Below are 14,204 nucleotides of genomic sequence, written 5' to 3'. Positions count from 1 at the left end.
GAAATAAGCTAATAACAGTGAAATTAAGGAGGTGATTGGTATGATAAAATGGAATAAGGATGGAATGGAATGGAAGTAGGAATTGAATGAGTGTGGGAAAAGAATGACAAACCTTAGGTGATTCCTATGCTTGGTATGCACAAGGAATACCAAAGAAATGGAATTGTCATACTTTGCTTAATTTAATTTCTATGATAATTCTAAAAAAAATCAATTCATATGATTGGTAGCTAGAAATAAAGTTTAGGAATTGAATGAAATTAGTTTATTTTATTAAATTACCTTTTACATCACTTTAAAAGTATAAAAAAATATAAATATAATTGAGTAGATAATAGTTTATTGATGTATTTCATGAAGAACATTTGCAAAAATTTAAATTAAAATGGTAATTTTGTGGATGTAATATATATGAGACTATTGCTTATTTAAAGTTGATAATATTTTATTTTAAAAATATATATATTTTTAATGAAAAAATATTTTATATATAATAATAATAATAATAATAATAATAATAATAATAATAAAAAAAAAATGATGCATGTTTTATACAAATATACATGTCAAAATTTAAATTTAGATGGTTTAAGAATGAAATGAAATGGCTAATACATGGTAGATGAAAGGAATGGTCATTCCCATAAATGTGAGAATGGTGATTCCACACGAAATGATGATTCCTGCAAAAAGAACATACCAAACAAAGAAATGGAATAAATGTAGGAATTATCATTCCATTCTCACCTCCATTCCATTACCAATCACGATAAGGGATTAATGAAAAAATGTTAAATTGGAAAAAGGTAGCAGTGTGGGCCACTGCATCAGACTTAAAGGTTGATGCAAGATAGGAAGTGGTTTCTTCGCTTTATGTGTTGAAAACTGGTGTTTCCATTCCTATGCAACGATGCTTCCCAATTTAAGAAACTGGAAAAAGCCTGTTCAAGAAAGGTGCTGTTCAAGCCTCCCTAAATTGTGTGATAAAATCTTTAAGATATCTTTCTTCTGAAACCGTATGTGATAAAATCTTTATGACTCTCCAATATTTCCGTTGCCCTATCTTCATTTCCGCCCTTCACTCTCTGTTTTTACCTCCAATTATTATCTGCTTCATGAATTTGTTCGACACAAGTCTCAGATTGGAGTTTCTATTATACTCTTAAAAAACCCTCTCAATCCATCCCCAAAATGGAGCCAGATTTCTTCAAAAATCTACCACCAGAAATCATCACCGAGATCTTCTTAAGGCTACCTGTTGTAAGCATTCCAATATGCAAATGCGTTTGCAAGCGATGGCTCCATCTGCTGGAGCCTGATGATTTTATCGAGTCTCATTTTGCCAGATCCGCTCCCGCCCTAGTTGTTTTGGGGGATTCAGGTGGGTTGAAAGTTTTGGAATTGGAAGGCGAGCTCGATCTCCATCTCGATCCACTCACCCACTATGATTTCCCTTACCACCCAAGAAAAATAATAAATTGTGTTAATGGTTTTCTTATTCTAAGAAAGTGTGGTTTTGGTGTTCTAATGGAGAGTGTTGATTGGCTTTGTGTATGTAATCCGATCACTCGTGAAGTTATTAAGCTGGATCTTCCTCCTTTAATGGATTCACAGTATCCATCTTTAGAAGAAGTATCTGCTTTTGGATTTGGGGCAAGCAAAATCACTGGCAGATACAAGGCGGTCTGTTTTAAATGCAATGACTATGATGATAAATTTGATTGTCATGTATACACTCTTGGAACAGGATCTTGGCGACTCCTTGAAGGTATTAATCCGTATGTGTACCAGTATGATAAAGGTGCATTTGTTAATGGAAATCTCCATTGGACAGCATCCATTGGAAGAGAAGCGTCATGGATTTCTTGCTTTGATCTTGAAACAGAATGTTTTAGCCTCTTTAAAGCTCCTCCTTATCATGCTCAAGGATTGCCCTTCTTAAGAGGAATGCGCATTTCTGCTATGAGCGGTTGCCTATGGTTTTGCAAGGTAGCATCCGAATATGAAAATAATGGTGGGCGATGCGAGCTTACTATATGGATTATGAAGGAATATGGAGTGGACGAATCTTGGAGCATGGAATATGTGATCCCTCTTGATGATGACATGAGTTTTGTTGATCCCATCGAAGTTTGCGAAAATGGCGACCTATTGATGTTAGTGACGGTATACTTTTCCGAGCGCCTTTTCTACTACTCTTCCAAGAATAAAACTATACAAATGATTGATTTGTTTGGTGCTGACCGTGTCAACTGTGAGCTTTTCACTCCCACTCTTGTTTCGCTCAAAACCTTAGGTTTAGGTGTGGAGAATGTAATCTCATTCTAATTGTTTGCATTTTCATAATGCTACCATCAACTCAATGTATGTTTGAAGATTGAGTTAGTAATGAAGCATATCATTTAGATCAAGGAAACTATCTTATATATATTATGGTTCCTTTTGGTACATGTCTTAGTAACAATGATGCTGCTCCTGCTTGTATAGTTTGATTGATTATTACCTGTCTTTTTTTTTTTTTTGACTGCATTCGACATGGATGCAAGATAGGAACCGATTTCTTGGCTTTATGTGTTGAAAACTGGTGTTTCCATTCCTTTGCAACGATGCTTCCCAATTTATGAAACTGCTGTTCGAGCCTCCCTAAATTGTGTGATAAAATCTTGAAGAAATCTTCCTTCTGAAGCCGTGTGGGCATTGAAGGGTTTCGAAGACTAGCAGGCAGCTGGTAAAGCGGACTAATCGACTATCTCCCAACATATCATATAAGGCCTCGCCTCAGATATTGGTTCCCTTCATTAGCCAGCCGCTTGCAAGATCTGGAAACGACCGGCGAATAGAAAGCTCTATGTAAGGTAGATTCAATAGCTGCTGATGCTGCTGCCTTTAGAAAATCTGTTGATTCAATAGCTGCTGCGGCCTTTAGAATATCCTCTTCCTGGAAGCAAGCTAGGCTCATAGCCATCTCTTTAGCATCGAATCCCATTTTTCAACCTCAACCAATGAATTAAACAACATCGTTCCACTTAAGAATTTAGAGAGGTGACTCAGTATCCCGTCGTCGAATCTATTTATTATATGAAAACACAGTTTATGGCAAAATTGTAATTAAATGATCAATTAAAGGATATTTATAAAACTCAACAAATCTCATATATTTTCTCTCCTCTCTCTTCTCTACTCTCTTTCATCATACGCATTCTTCAATTTTCTATACTCGCTCTCTCTTTCTCCCTCTCTCTCATATTCTCTTTTTCATATTTTGATAATTTTTTAAAAAAATCAAATTTTATTTATAAAAAAATATTCTATATATATCTTAAATTAAAGATAAATGCAAGATCTTTGATTTGGTATCGAATAATTATTCAACTCTTTTATTAGTATTCTAATAAATTTTAATAATATAATTTATTTTCCTACTTATCAATTGAAGCTTTTCTAATAAGATGACATAAGTAATGAGCTAACTTAGAAAAAATAATTTTATGCATGATTAGCTCATGTTTTAAAAATATATATTGTGATGTGAAAACTCTTTTTTTTATTATTTCTTCGTTTCTTTTAATTTGAATGATGTGTTTATTCTATAATTTTAGGGAAGAAAATAAAGTTTTCCATCAAATAGATGGAAATTAAAAACGATACTTTTCAAAATTATAAAATAAAATTAAGGATCTTTACTGAGTAATTGATGTAGATTATTTTGTTTTTTAAGAAAAAATAATTTACATTTACTTATATTCTAACTATATTTAATATTTATTTTTTATTTATTTGATACATCATTTAATTTATTTATTTATTATAAATTAACATGATTAAATAAAGAAATTTAAAGGCCGCGCCACAGGGGGCTCGAACCCAAGACCTTCGGTTTTGGACATTAACCTCTAATCGCTTAACCGATACACGCACTACATCGTTTAATTTTGATGAAAACTATGTTCGCCGTGTATCGCACGGGCGAACTTACTAGTTTTATATAATGAAACATTTTTTGAAAAGGCGCTAAAAACTAAGTAGAAAATGAAAATTAACATTTTTCTAAAAAAAAAAACACTAGAAGTTGAGGACACAAACATAAGGGTATTAAAAAAAAATAGCTTGAATTTATAAAAATTACAAATATAACATAAACTTATTTGCATTATTCATTTTATTATAGCCCGAGTCAAAATTTCACTACAAATGTCATTGTTTCTGTTGATGCTGCTCACATTAACTGGTGCATGGACGCATGCATGCATGGAGCTGTCGTAGAGGATCATAGCCAACTAATAACAGAATAAGAGTTTGTTATGATTTGCTGGTTTTATCTCTTTACTTTTAGCTGTTAGATGTAGAGTATATATCTCAGTTTATTCCTTGTAGATTGGCTGTTGCTCATTCCATGATTGAGAGTGAAAAGCGAGAGTTACAGAGAGAGTTAGAGTGCTAAGCGTAGCTAATTCTGAGCTCGAAGCACCATTGTTATATTCTGTGAAACTTCAAAGTAATAAGAGTGAGTCCATCTGCCGTGGACGTAGGTCGTTAGTGGCCAAACCACGTAATCGCCGTTGTTCTTTCTTTCAGTTTTCTCTTGATTCTTTGTGTGTTACTCGATTCCTCACAATCCCTACAATTGGCGCCGTTTGTGGGAAGGGCGTAGAGGAGGAATCAAACTCACGACAGCATCTGAAATCAATTCAGACTTGATGTTTACAAATCTTGAAGGCATGAGTTCAACGAGATTTGATACTGAAAAATTCCACGGCAAAAATGATTTCGCCCTATGGCAAATCAAGATGCATGCTCTGCTGGTTCAACAAGGCTTGGATGAAGCTCTGTCTCCATCCAGATTCAAGCTCAAACAAGAAGATCTATCTGCCGATCAAAAGGCGAAGGTGGAGCAGATTGACAAGAAGGCTCGCAGCGCGATCATTTTGTGTTTGAGCGACAAGGTTTTGCGAGAGGTGGTGAAAGAAAATTCTGCTGCTGATGTGTGGATGAAGCTTGAGTCATTGTATATGACAAAGTCCCTCGCAAATAGGCTTTACATGAAGAAGAGGTTGTATTCCATGAGATTCTTGGAGGAGTAAGTATCTTCGCAGAGGTCCTTGCAGCGCACACGAGCTTCCCACCTTTGCCCTGGGCGGAGCTCAATGTTGTGAATTTGCATTCCTATTGCATATTTGACAGAGGCATACAGCTCCCATAGTGAGAGCTTATGTCAAGAGGCCAACCAACAAGAGAAAAGCTTCAGGAGCTAAGACCAATCTCAATCTCAAATCAATAGACAGCTAACAAAATATTGCTAGTGCTCTCATGTAATCATGATCAACTGTGAAGTCTTCACTCCCACCACCTATATTATTGATTTACAGTGCACCTTCTTGTTTTTCATATCGAATTTGTAGCATTCAGCTTCCCGGAACTGAACATCAAACTTTTTCTTCCACCAGGAAACAACATACATATAGCAGAGTCATCAAACTTTTGCTGCATTATATATTGATGTGTGTGTGAGAGGGTATACTCGTCATGACAAGGAGCAAAAGAGAGACAACCTCAGGATCAATCTTCGTTGGTGATGGTGATGTTTGAATCTGATCTAATTTTACAAACTCTACAAAAATAAGATCAACATCTAGGAAAGTCTAGGAAATATGCATCTATTATTCTCCAAAGTCACATAGAAATCAGTAGCAAAATTACATGTAAGGGCTTTAAATCGACAAATTTTTGAAATGTCTACATGTAGCAAAGTTTGCGCAGCTTAAAGCATACACCACAACAAGATAAACAGTTAAGACATATTTATATATAGAGAGAGAAGGGTTCAACAGAGAAGCTAAATATTGTGGAGAATAGAGAATTCGTAAAATAAAAACGAACAGATCTATAATTTTAATTAACACATCAATGTACCGTATGAACAACAATTTGCCAAGGGTTCGAATCCTGCTGGTGGCGAGTTTTTCTTTATTTTTACTAAATACGACTGTTCATTACTTATGTTGATCTGTTCGTAAAATGAATGGATTTGTTCATAATGAATAAAAAGATAATTCTCTATTGAACTCAACCCTATATATATATATATATATATATATATATATATATATAGATTCACAAGTAGATACACTTTACTACACTCTCTCTCTCTCTTAGCAAGGCAAGATGAATTCATACAATGTGGAGAGCGGTAACAGTATTGGAAAGAAGAAGGCAAGTGAAGGTTTTTCGTATCGAACTGAACAACAACATTCTTCTTCTGCAACTAGGAATCAGCATACATATGTTATAGCGGATTCATCAAACTCCATTTAAAAAAAATTCATCAAACAACATACATAAGTATATTTAACAAACACTAATTATAAGCATATCAATATTATTTATGTTCTTCAAATGCTATAACTAAAAATAGTATTCTGGGATGTATACAAATCATCACAGAATTTTATCAACGGAAATATCAAATTTACCTTGAAGTTCTTTAATTAATCTGATGATATCGCTTACGTGTTGAGGATATGGTCACCAGATTGTATCAGTGACATCGCCACTAAATCTTTTACCAACGCGTATATTTTGACCAAATCCTCGTAAATGAAATCATGAAGTGCACCTTCTTAATTGTTTATCATATCAATTTTGTAGCATTCAGCTTCCAGGAATTGAACAACAAACTTCTTCTGCAACCAGGAAACAAATAAATACTCCCTCCGTCCCAATATTGTTGGCCACATTTGGTTTCGGCACGGGAATTAAGAAGTTGTAAATTAATATTTTAAGTGTGTGGGTAATATAGTATAAAAGTAATAAAGTAGGAGAGAGAAGGTGATAAAGTATGAGAGAGAAGGTAATAAAATAATAAAGCAGGAGAGAGAATGCGATAAAATAGGAGAGAGAATGTAATAAAGTGATAAAGTAGGAGAGATAATGTGATAAAGTAAGAGATTGAATGTGATAAATATTTCCATTTTAGGAAAGTGGCCAACAATAGTGGGACAAACTAAAAAGGAAATGTGGCCAACAATATTGGGACGGAGGGAGTACATTTTACTGCGCGCGCGCACACAGTCTTAGAAAAGCAAATTAGATATTCTCCATATTACATTTAGTTTCACTAGGGTTCTTTACGAATGAGCTCACGGAGCAATTTTGTACCTATCGACAGAGGAATCAAACTGGAAGTTGAAAAAAACATTTAGAGATGGATTCATACAATGGGGAGAACAGCAACAGTATTGGAAAGAAGAAGGCAAGTGAAGGTTTCAACAATGATGGGACAAAAAATACCTAGGTTTGCTGGAAAATTTTCAACCGCAACTTCAAGAAATGTAGTATTCTGAAGAGTAACTCACATAATTACTTATGTTGTTCAAATGAGAAAAATCCTCTTCAGGTGAACATAATTTTCATTAGAGAAGACATGGATGAGAAGACATGATGAACCTTGTGGCGAACATAAACAGAGCATAAGCTCAAGATCAAGTGGAAATTTTGAGGCAACATTAGAGCATCCGCATCGCTTACACGATGGCGGCCTACTCGTGTAGAGCTCGCATCATGTAAGGTGATGCAGCCCTCCCTTACACGAGGGCTACACGTCTGCTCGACCCTTTAATTTAGGAACACGCGCCATTAAAAAAAATCGAATTTGAATATGCCGCTTCCGCTTTGACTGCCTCGATTTCCATGCAGATTTTGACCATTTTTTTTCTCTTCTTTATCTTCTCTTTTTCTTCTCTTTTTTTACTTCATTATTTTAATTATTAGTAAAATGTGTTATTTAAATTTGAGCAATTAAATTTAAGTGAAAAGCATAAAAATCAAAACTAAAAAAATCATGTAGGCTATCATGTAATCCCAATGCAACATCTTTACACAATGTGCCCCCCTCATCAAGTAAGCTATCATGTAGGTTATCATGTAACCCCAATGTGGATGCTCTTCGTAAGGAAAGTACATTACCTTTATGCGGCATTTTAAACAGGCATTGCTGCTACAGAGATACTAAATATTTGAGACTTCACCAATAATCTCCACAATTACATACACTTCCTTCGAAGTGGTGAAAACGGTTAGAATCGCGTAAGATGATCAATCTCCCTGCAATCTTCGCGATGTGTTTGATCGCAGTATGGCAGTCCTCACAGACGCGCAAGTTCTTGAAAATACGACAGTAGACCTGACAATATTAATTACATGCAAATTATACAGATTTCGATTCACATAAAGCCCACGTTTGGTTGGATGTTTTTAGAGGTTGGAAAGGGAATCAAGTAATTGAATCCATTACTTGTTATTTGGTTTGGGTAATGAGATAATCATTACCCTTACTTAGGGTAACCCAATCACCCAATTTGTTACCCTTCAAAATAGAGGAGAACCAAAAGAAAGGGAATCTCTTACTAATGTTTCCTTTCCATTGTTAAACCAAACACTCAATAAAAGTAATGAATTTTGTTACCATTCCACTCCTTTATTTGATTTCATTCCCTTTCCATTCCTCTACTTGAACCAAACGAGCACTAACGACCACTCATTGTTGAACAATTTAACACTACTCTTAATTTTCTCAGTTTTTTATGCTCTTGTTTATGTGTATGAGCTGGGTAAGTATATTTGTACATGTTAATGAATAAAAGGATGTAATGAGCCCAATCTGGACAGGATGGAATTGGGCCTAAATTTTTGAATTCGATCCATTCATCCAAAAAAAATGAAATCATATTTTTTTAGTTTCTAAAATAAATTTAAAATAAAATAAAATCCACCATAACACATGTAATTATATAAAGTTTCTCAAATCATTCAAAAATCAACAACATATACTTGTGACGACCGAGCCGAGGCCTTGAGATAAGGGAAATGGGAATATAGATTTTTCAATGTGAAGAATCACTAGATACATGTAATACAATGGCGATACATAAAAATAAAAAATAAAATATACTCCCTCTGTCTACGAAAATATATCATAATTTGTCATTTTCGGCCTTCTATAAAAATAAGTTCTAACCTTTTTTTGTTATTCATGGATCCACCACTTTTTAATTTGTTGGGCCATTTCTCTTACTAACTCTCTCTACTTTTTAAAATTTGTGAGACTCTTTATCCACTCAATAAATAAATAATTTCTCTTAAAATTCGCGTCACCTCCTCTGTGACCTATTTTCATGGACGGAGTGAGTATATATTATAAATTAAATGGACCCACAAGCCGGGTTTGGATCGAAATTGTAACATTAGTTAGATGGTTAATTAAATCGTAGTATTACATCTTGTAATTTTAGCCAAATGATTATAAATATTGTAATGTAATTCACATTAATGAGTTTACTCCAGTGAGAAAGCATCATGTTTCTAATATTGTAAATTAAAAAATAAAATACATATGCAATTTATTTAACAAATGTAGTAAAACCTTTAAAAATTAATATTGTTGGGTTTGTAATCTATATATCTATACTATATTAAAAATAGAGTTTTCAATTTCAAATTGATTTCAAATCAATTTCAAAATTGAGTAGCAATTTTGTAGTTAGAATAAAATTGAAGGTTTATTATAAGCTATACATCTTTTTTTTTTCTTTTTCTTTAACTTCATATTTTTCTTTTTTTTTCTTTTTTAAAATTGTGAAATTCGACTAATTATAAAATATTTGATATGCATATTAAATTAAAGATCATGACAAGAGCTTTAATTTGATATATGTTATGTAAATATTGGATTTAAAATATAAAAATTATATTTATTTAAAAATTAAAGCTTAAGAAAATTATCTCTTCTCTTTCCTATTTTTTTTTTGAATAAATCTATTTTTTTCAATTATCTTTTTTCACAATATCATTTTTTATTAATATGAATTATTCTTTATTATTTTTATATTAAACTAAAATATATTTATCTTAAATTAGTATTTTTAATTATATTTATAATTTTTATATAATAATCAAATGATAATCAATTTTATACTCCCTCCGTCCCACGAATCTCGACACGTTTGGTTTCGGCATGGGAATTAAGGAGTTGTAGATTAGTGTTTTAAGTGTGTAGTTAATAAAGTATACAAGTGATAAAGTAAGAGAGAGAAGATAATAAAAATGATAAAATAGGAGAGAGAAAGTAATAAAAGTGATAAAGTAGGAAAGAGAATGTAATAATTACTCCCTCCGTCCACCAATTAAAGGCCTATATGAAAAAACACGGGTTTTAAAAAAAAGTGTATTTTTATTAGTTGAGTGGAGAAAGAGTCCCACTTTTTAAGAAAAAGTGCATTTTTATTAGTTGAGTGGAGAAAGGGTCCCACTTTTTTGTAAAGAATCTTTGACTTTTTTGATTAAATAATGAATAAAAACTTACCAAAAATAGGTAGGCCTTGTTTTTGTGGACGGACCAAAAAGGCAAGTAGGCCTTGAATTGGTGGACGGAGGGAGTATTACCTTATTTGAAAATGTGTCAAGATTCGTGGGACGGCCCAAAAAGAAAAACGTGTCAAGATTCGTGGGATGGATGGAGTATATAATAAAATATAAAAATATTTTTCGTGTGTTGCACAAATGCAAATGCTGGTACTATATTAAAAAGACAACTTTCAATTGGAAATCACTTTCACATTAATTTCAAAATTGAGTGGCAATTTTGTAGTTAAAATAAAATCAAAAGTTTGTTTGTAAACTATTTTTTTTCTTTTTCTTTTTCTTTTCCTTTGTCTTTTTTATTTTTGTTTTGTTATATTTCTTTCTAACATTATGAAATTCGACTAAATATAAAAAAATTTAATATGCATATCAAATTAAATATCACGATAAGAACTTTAATTTAATACATATTTTATGTAAATATTTGATTTAAAATGTTAAGTTATATTTATTTAAAGGGTTAATTGTCTCTAAATTCATAAACTATAGTCACTTTCCGTTTTTTCCCAGAATCTTTGAACTTCCTATTAAAAATTCACCAATTATCGATTTTTCCCAATTTTTCCATGACGGAAATTTCCGGTCAAATCCGATATCGGAATTATCCTATGTGGCTATATTCATTCAAAATGTGGCAAAACATGGCGTCGACATGTGCAGTGTATGCCACATAACCCTATACGACGTCGTTATGTCTTGAGATTTATAAAAGGCGTGGAGGAATTTGAACCGTTTTTCAGTGTTAAGGCAATAGAAAATTTTTAGTAGAGGAGACGAAGGTCGAAGGTTAAGGCGTCGTTTCTCTTCCGTTTTTCTGGGTGATCGGAGATGAAGGTCGAAGGTCGTGCAACGGTAGAAATGCAGTAATGGCATAAAGGTGTGTGCTTAGTTTTTGTCTAATCCTCTAAAATCTTTTTGTAGTTGTTTTTCTTGTTGCCTTTGAATGGTTGCATGTTGAGTTTGAGGCAAATCGAAACTGAATTTCTTTGATTTTTTTTGGTTCTTGCAACAGCTCGTTCGATCTATTTATACATCATGGTGACTTTTTTAGTTGGATAGGAGGCTATCAAATTTATGTTGGTGGTAAGTCTGCACTAAGAGATGGACTAGATCGACTTTCTTGTCGTAGCTAGTATTACATCTTGTAATTTTAGCCAAATGATTATAAATATTGTAATGTAATTCACATTATTAGTTTACTCCAGTGAGAAAGCATCATGTTTCTAATATTGTAAATTAAAAAATAAAATATATATGCAATTTATTTAACAAATATAGTAAAACCTTTAAAAATTAATATTGTTGGGTTTGTAATATATATATATCTATACTATATTAAAAAGAGAGTTTCCAATTTGAAATGAATTTCAAATTAATTTTAAAATTGAATGGCAATTTTGTAGTTATAATAAAATTGAAGGTTTATGTTTAAACTATATATTTTTCCTTTTATTTTCATTTTCTTTAACTTCTTATTTGTTGTTACATTTCTTTCCAAAATTGTGAAATTCGATTAATTATAAAATATTTAATATGCATATCAAATTAAAGATCACGATAAGAGCTTTAATATAATATATTTTATGAAAATATTTGATTTAAAATATAAAAATTAAATTTGTTTAAATATTAAACTTTTATAAATTTCTCTCTCCTCTCTCATCTATTTTGAATAAATATATTTTTAATTAGTATTTATTTTTGTTTTTCATAATATCAAATTTTATAATTGTGAATTCTTTTTATTTTTTATTTTTTTAATATTCAATTCAAATATATTTAATTAAAATTAATTTTTTTTATTTATAAGTATAATAATTGAATTAGTATTAATTTTATATAAATATATATATAAAAAATCTGTGTATTACACGGGATGCAAATACTAGTTATATTGAAAGGACAACTTTGAATTGAAAATCAATTTCAAATTAATTTCAAAATTGAGTGGCAATTTTGTAGTTAAAATAAAATCAAAAGTTTGTTTGTAAACTATTTTTTTTCTTTTTCTTTGTCTTTTTTGTTTTTGTTTTGTTTTATTTCTTTCTAACATTATGAAATTCGACTAAATATAAAATATTTAATATGTACATCAAATTAAATATCACGATAAGAACTTTAATTTAATACATGTGGCGATATTCACTCAAAACGTGGCAAAATGTGGCGTCGTGTGCAGTGTATGCCACATAACCCTATACGACGTCGTTTCGTCTTGAGATTTATAAAAGGCGTGGAGGAATTTGAACCGTTTTTTCAGTGTTAAGGCAATAGAAAATATTCAGCAGAGGAGAAGAAGGTCGAAGGTTAAGGCGTCGTTTCTCTTCCGTTTTTCTGGGTGATCGAAGACGAAGGTCGAAGGTTGTGCAAGAGTAGAAATGCAGTAATGGCATAAAGGTGTGTGCTTAGTTTTTGTCTAATCCTCTAAAATCTTTTTGTAGTTGTTTTTCTTGTTGTCTTTGAATGGTTGCATGTTGAGTTTGAGGCAAATCGAAACATAATTTCTATGATTTTTTTTGTTCTTGAAACAGCTCGTTCGATCTATTTATACATCATGGTAGCTTTTTTAGTTGGATAGGAGGCTATCAAATTTATGTTGGTTGTAAGTCTGCACTGAGAGATGGACTAGATCAGAATAGGTTCGATTTTCTTGACATTGAGGATGAAGTGCATATATAAGTGTTTGAGTTGCCTTAATGTTCAGAATTCCGCTTACGAAGGAATACAATATCTTAAGTGAAGACAGGGATGTGATGCAAATGTTATCACATTTATCCCAAAATCAGAGAACATTCTCTGTGTATGTAGATCATGGTTTGGATTATCAAGAGGAAACTCCGGATTTGGAGTTGGATAGAGGTTGTAATAGTTATGAGATTGAGCAACATACTCGTGAACTGATTGATGGACATAGCTCAGAGGATGATGAGTACCAACCAAGCCATGAAGATGAAACAGATGATGACTTGGAGGATGTGGAATTGGCATCTGAAGATGAAGAGTACCAATCAGCCTGAAGGAATTTGAAGAGAAAACCTATTCGTAGAGATGTCTTTGATAAGCTAGTAGGTCAAGTTGAAGATGATGAAGGCATTGAGACTGAGAAAGAACCTGTTGTGTCAGATTACGAGGACAGTGATGGTGAGATAAATTCATCCTCCACTAAAGATGAGTTTGAGGCAGCCAGGAAGAGGTCCAAAAGAGTGAGGTAGGGTCTAAAATGTAGTCACAAGAATCTTAACGTTATACTCGGGATGAGATTTGAACGTGGATGGCAAGCAAAGTTGCCTTTTGAACAATTTGAGGTACCAAAAATATGATTGCTCCCTTTCTTAACAAGAATAGAAATAATGTTCTATCCCATGCCTATAATTTGGTTTATTATAGTTTTGTATTTCAATTATTTTGGTTGATTGTATTTTATAATTGTTTTTAGTGATTTATTTGATAATCTTGGTGAAGATTTTAAACCTCCTTTTGGCCTCTGAAATTTTGAAGAAAAAGGACAATATAGAAAAGATATCTTCAATAGATAGTCATTTTAGCCACGTTTACAAATAGGACAATCACCCCCAACCGTAACACCACGGGATAAAAGACGTTCTTTTGAGGGAAGATTATTCCGCGCCGCACGCCAAAGAAAGTTCTTGACCTTCGGAGGAATATCCACTTTCCACAAATTATCCCACTGACCAACCACAGAATGAGTGAAATCCAACGTCAAAGAACTAGCAAGATTGTAGGCAGATTTTACCCTATAGCGCCCATTATTAGAGAAATGCCAAATG

General features: G+C 32.5%; 2 protein-coding genes across 3 annotated transcripts; both read left to right on the top strand.

Moving 5' to 3' along the window:
• Positions 1–824: 824 nt before the first annotated feature.
• On the top strand, positions 825–2,448 carry LOC131004535 (F-box protein CPR1-like). 2 transcript variants are annotated; one of them, XM_057931242.1, is made up of 2 exons: positions 827–1,768; positions 1,946–2,448. In XM_057931242.1, the coding sequence occupies exons 1-2, from the start codon at positions 1,192–1,194 to the stop codon at positions 2,326–2,328; spliced, it is 960 nt and encodes a 319-aa protein (XP_057787225.1). In that variant the 5' UTR covers positions 827–1,191; the 3' UTR covers positions 2,329–2,448. The 2 variants fall into 2 exon arrangements, with proteins under 2 accessions (XP_057787223.1, XP_057787225.1); XM_057931240.1 differs by having other exon boundaries at positions 825–2,448.
• Positions 2,449–4,718: 2,270 nt separating this feature from the next.
• LOC131004555 (uncharacterized) lies at positions 4,719–13,628 on the top strand. The gene is made up of 3 exons (XM_057931263.1): positions 4,719–5,077; positions 13,121–13,417; positions 13,463–13,628. Exons 1-3 carry the CDS (start codon positions 4,719–4,721, stop codon positions 13,626–13,628), a joined length of 822 nt encoding a protein of 273 aa, XP_057787246.1.
• Positions 13,629–14,204: the final 576 nt, after the last annotated feature.

The sequence above is a fragment of the Salvia miltiorrhiza genome, unplaced genomic scaffold (genome assembly GCF_028751815.1).
Source record: "Salvia miltiorrhiza cultivar Shanhuang (shh) unplaced genomic scaffold, IMPLAD_Smil_shh original_scaffold_419_1, whole genome shotgun sequence".
Classification (NCBI taxonomy): domain Eukaryota; kingdom Viridiplantae; phylum Streptophyta; class Magnoliopsida; order Lamiales; family Lamiaceae; genus Salvia; species Salvia miltiorrhiza.
Note: the sequence above shows the minus strand (reverse complement) of the source record. Positions and strands in the feature narration are given on the sequence as shown.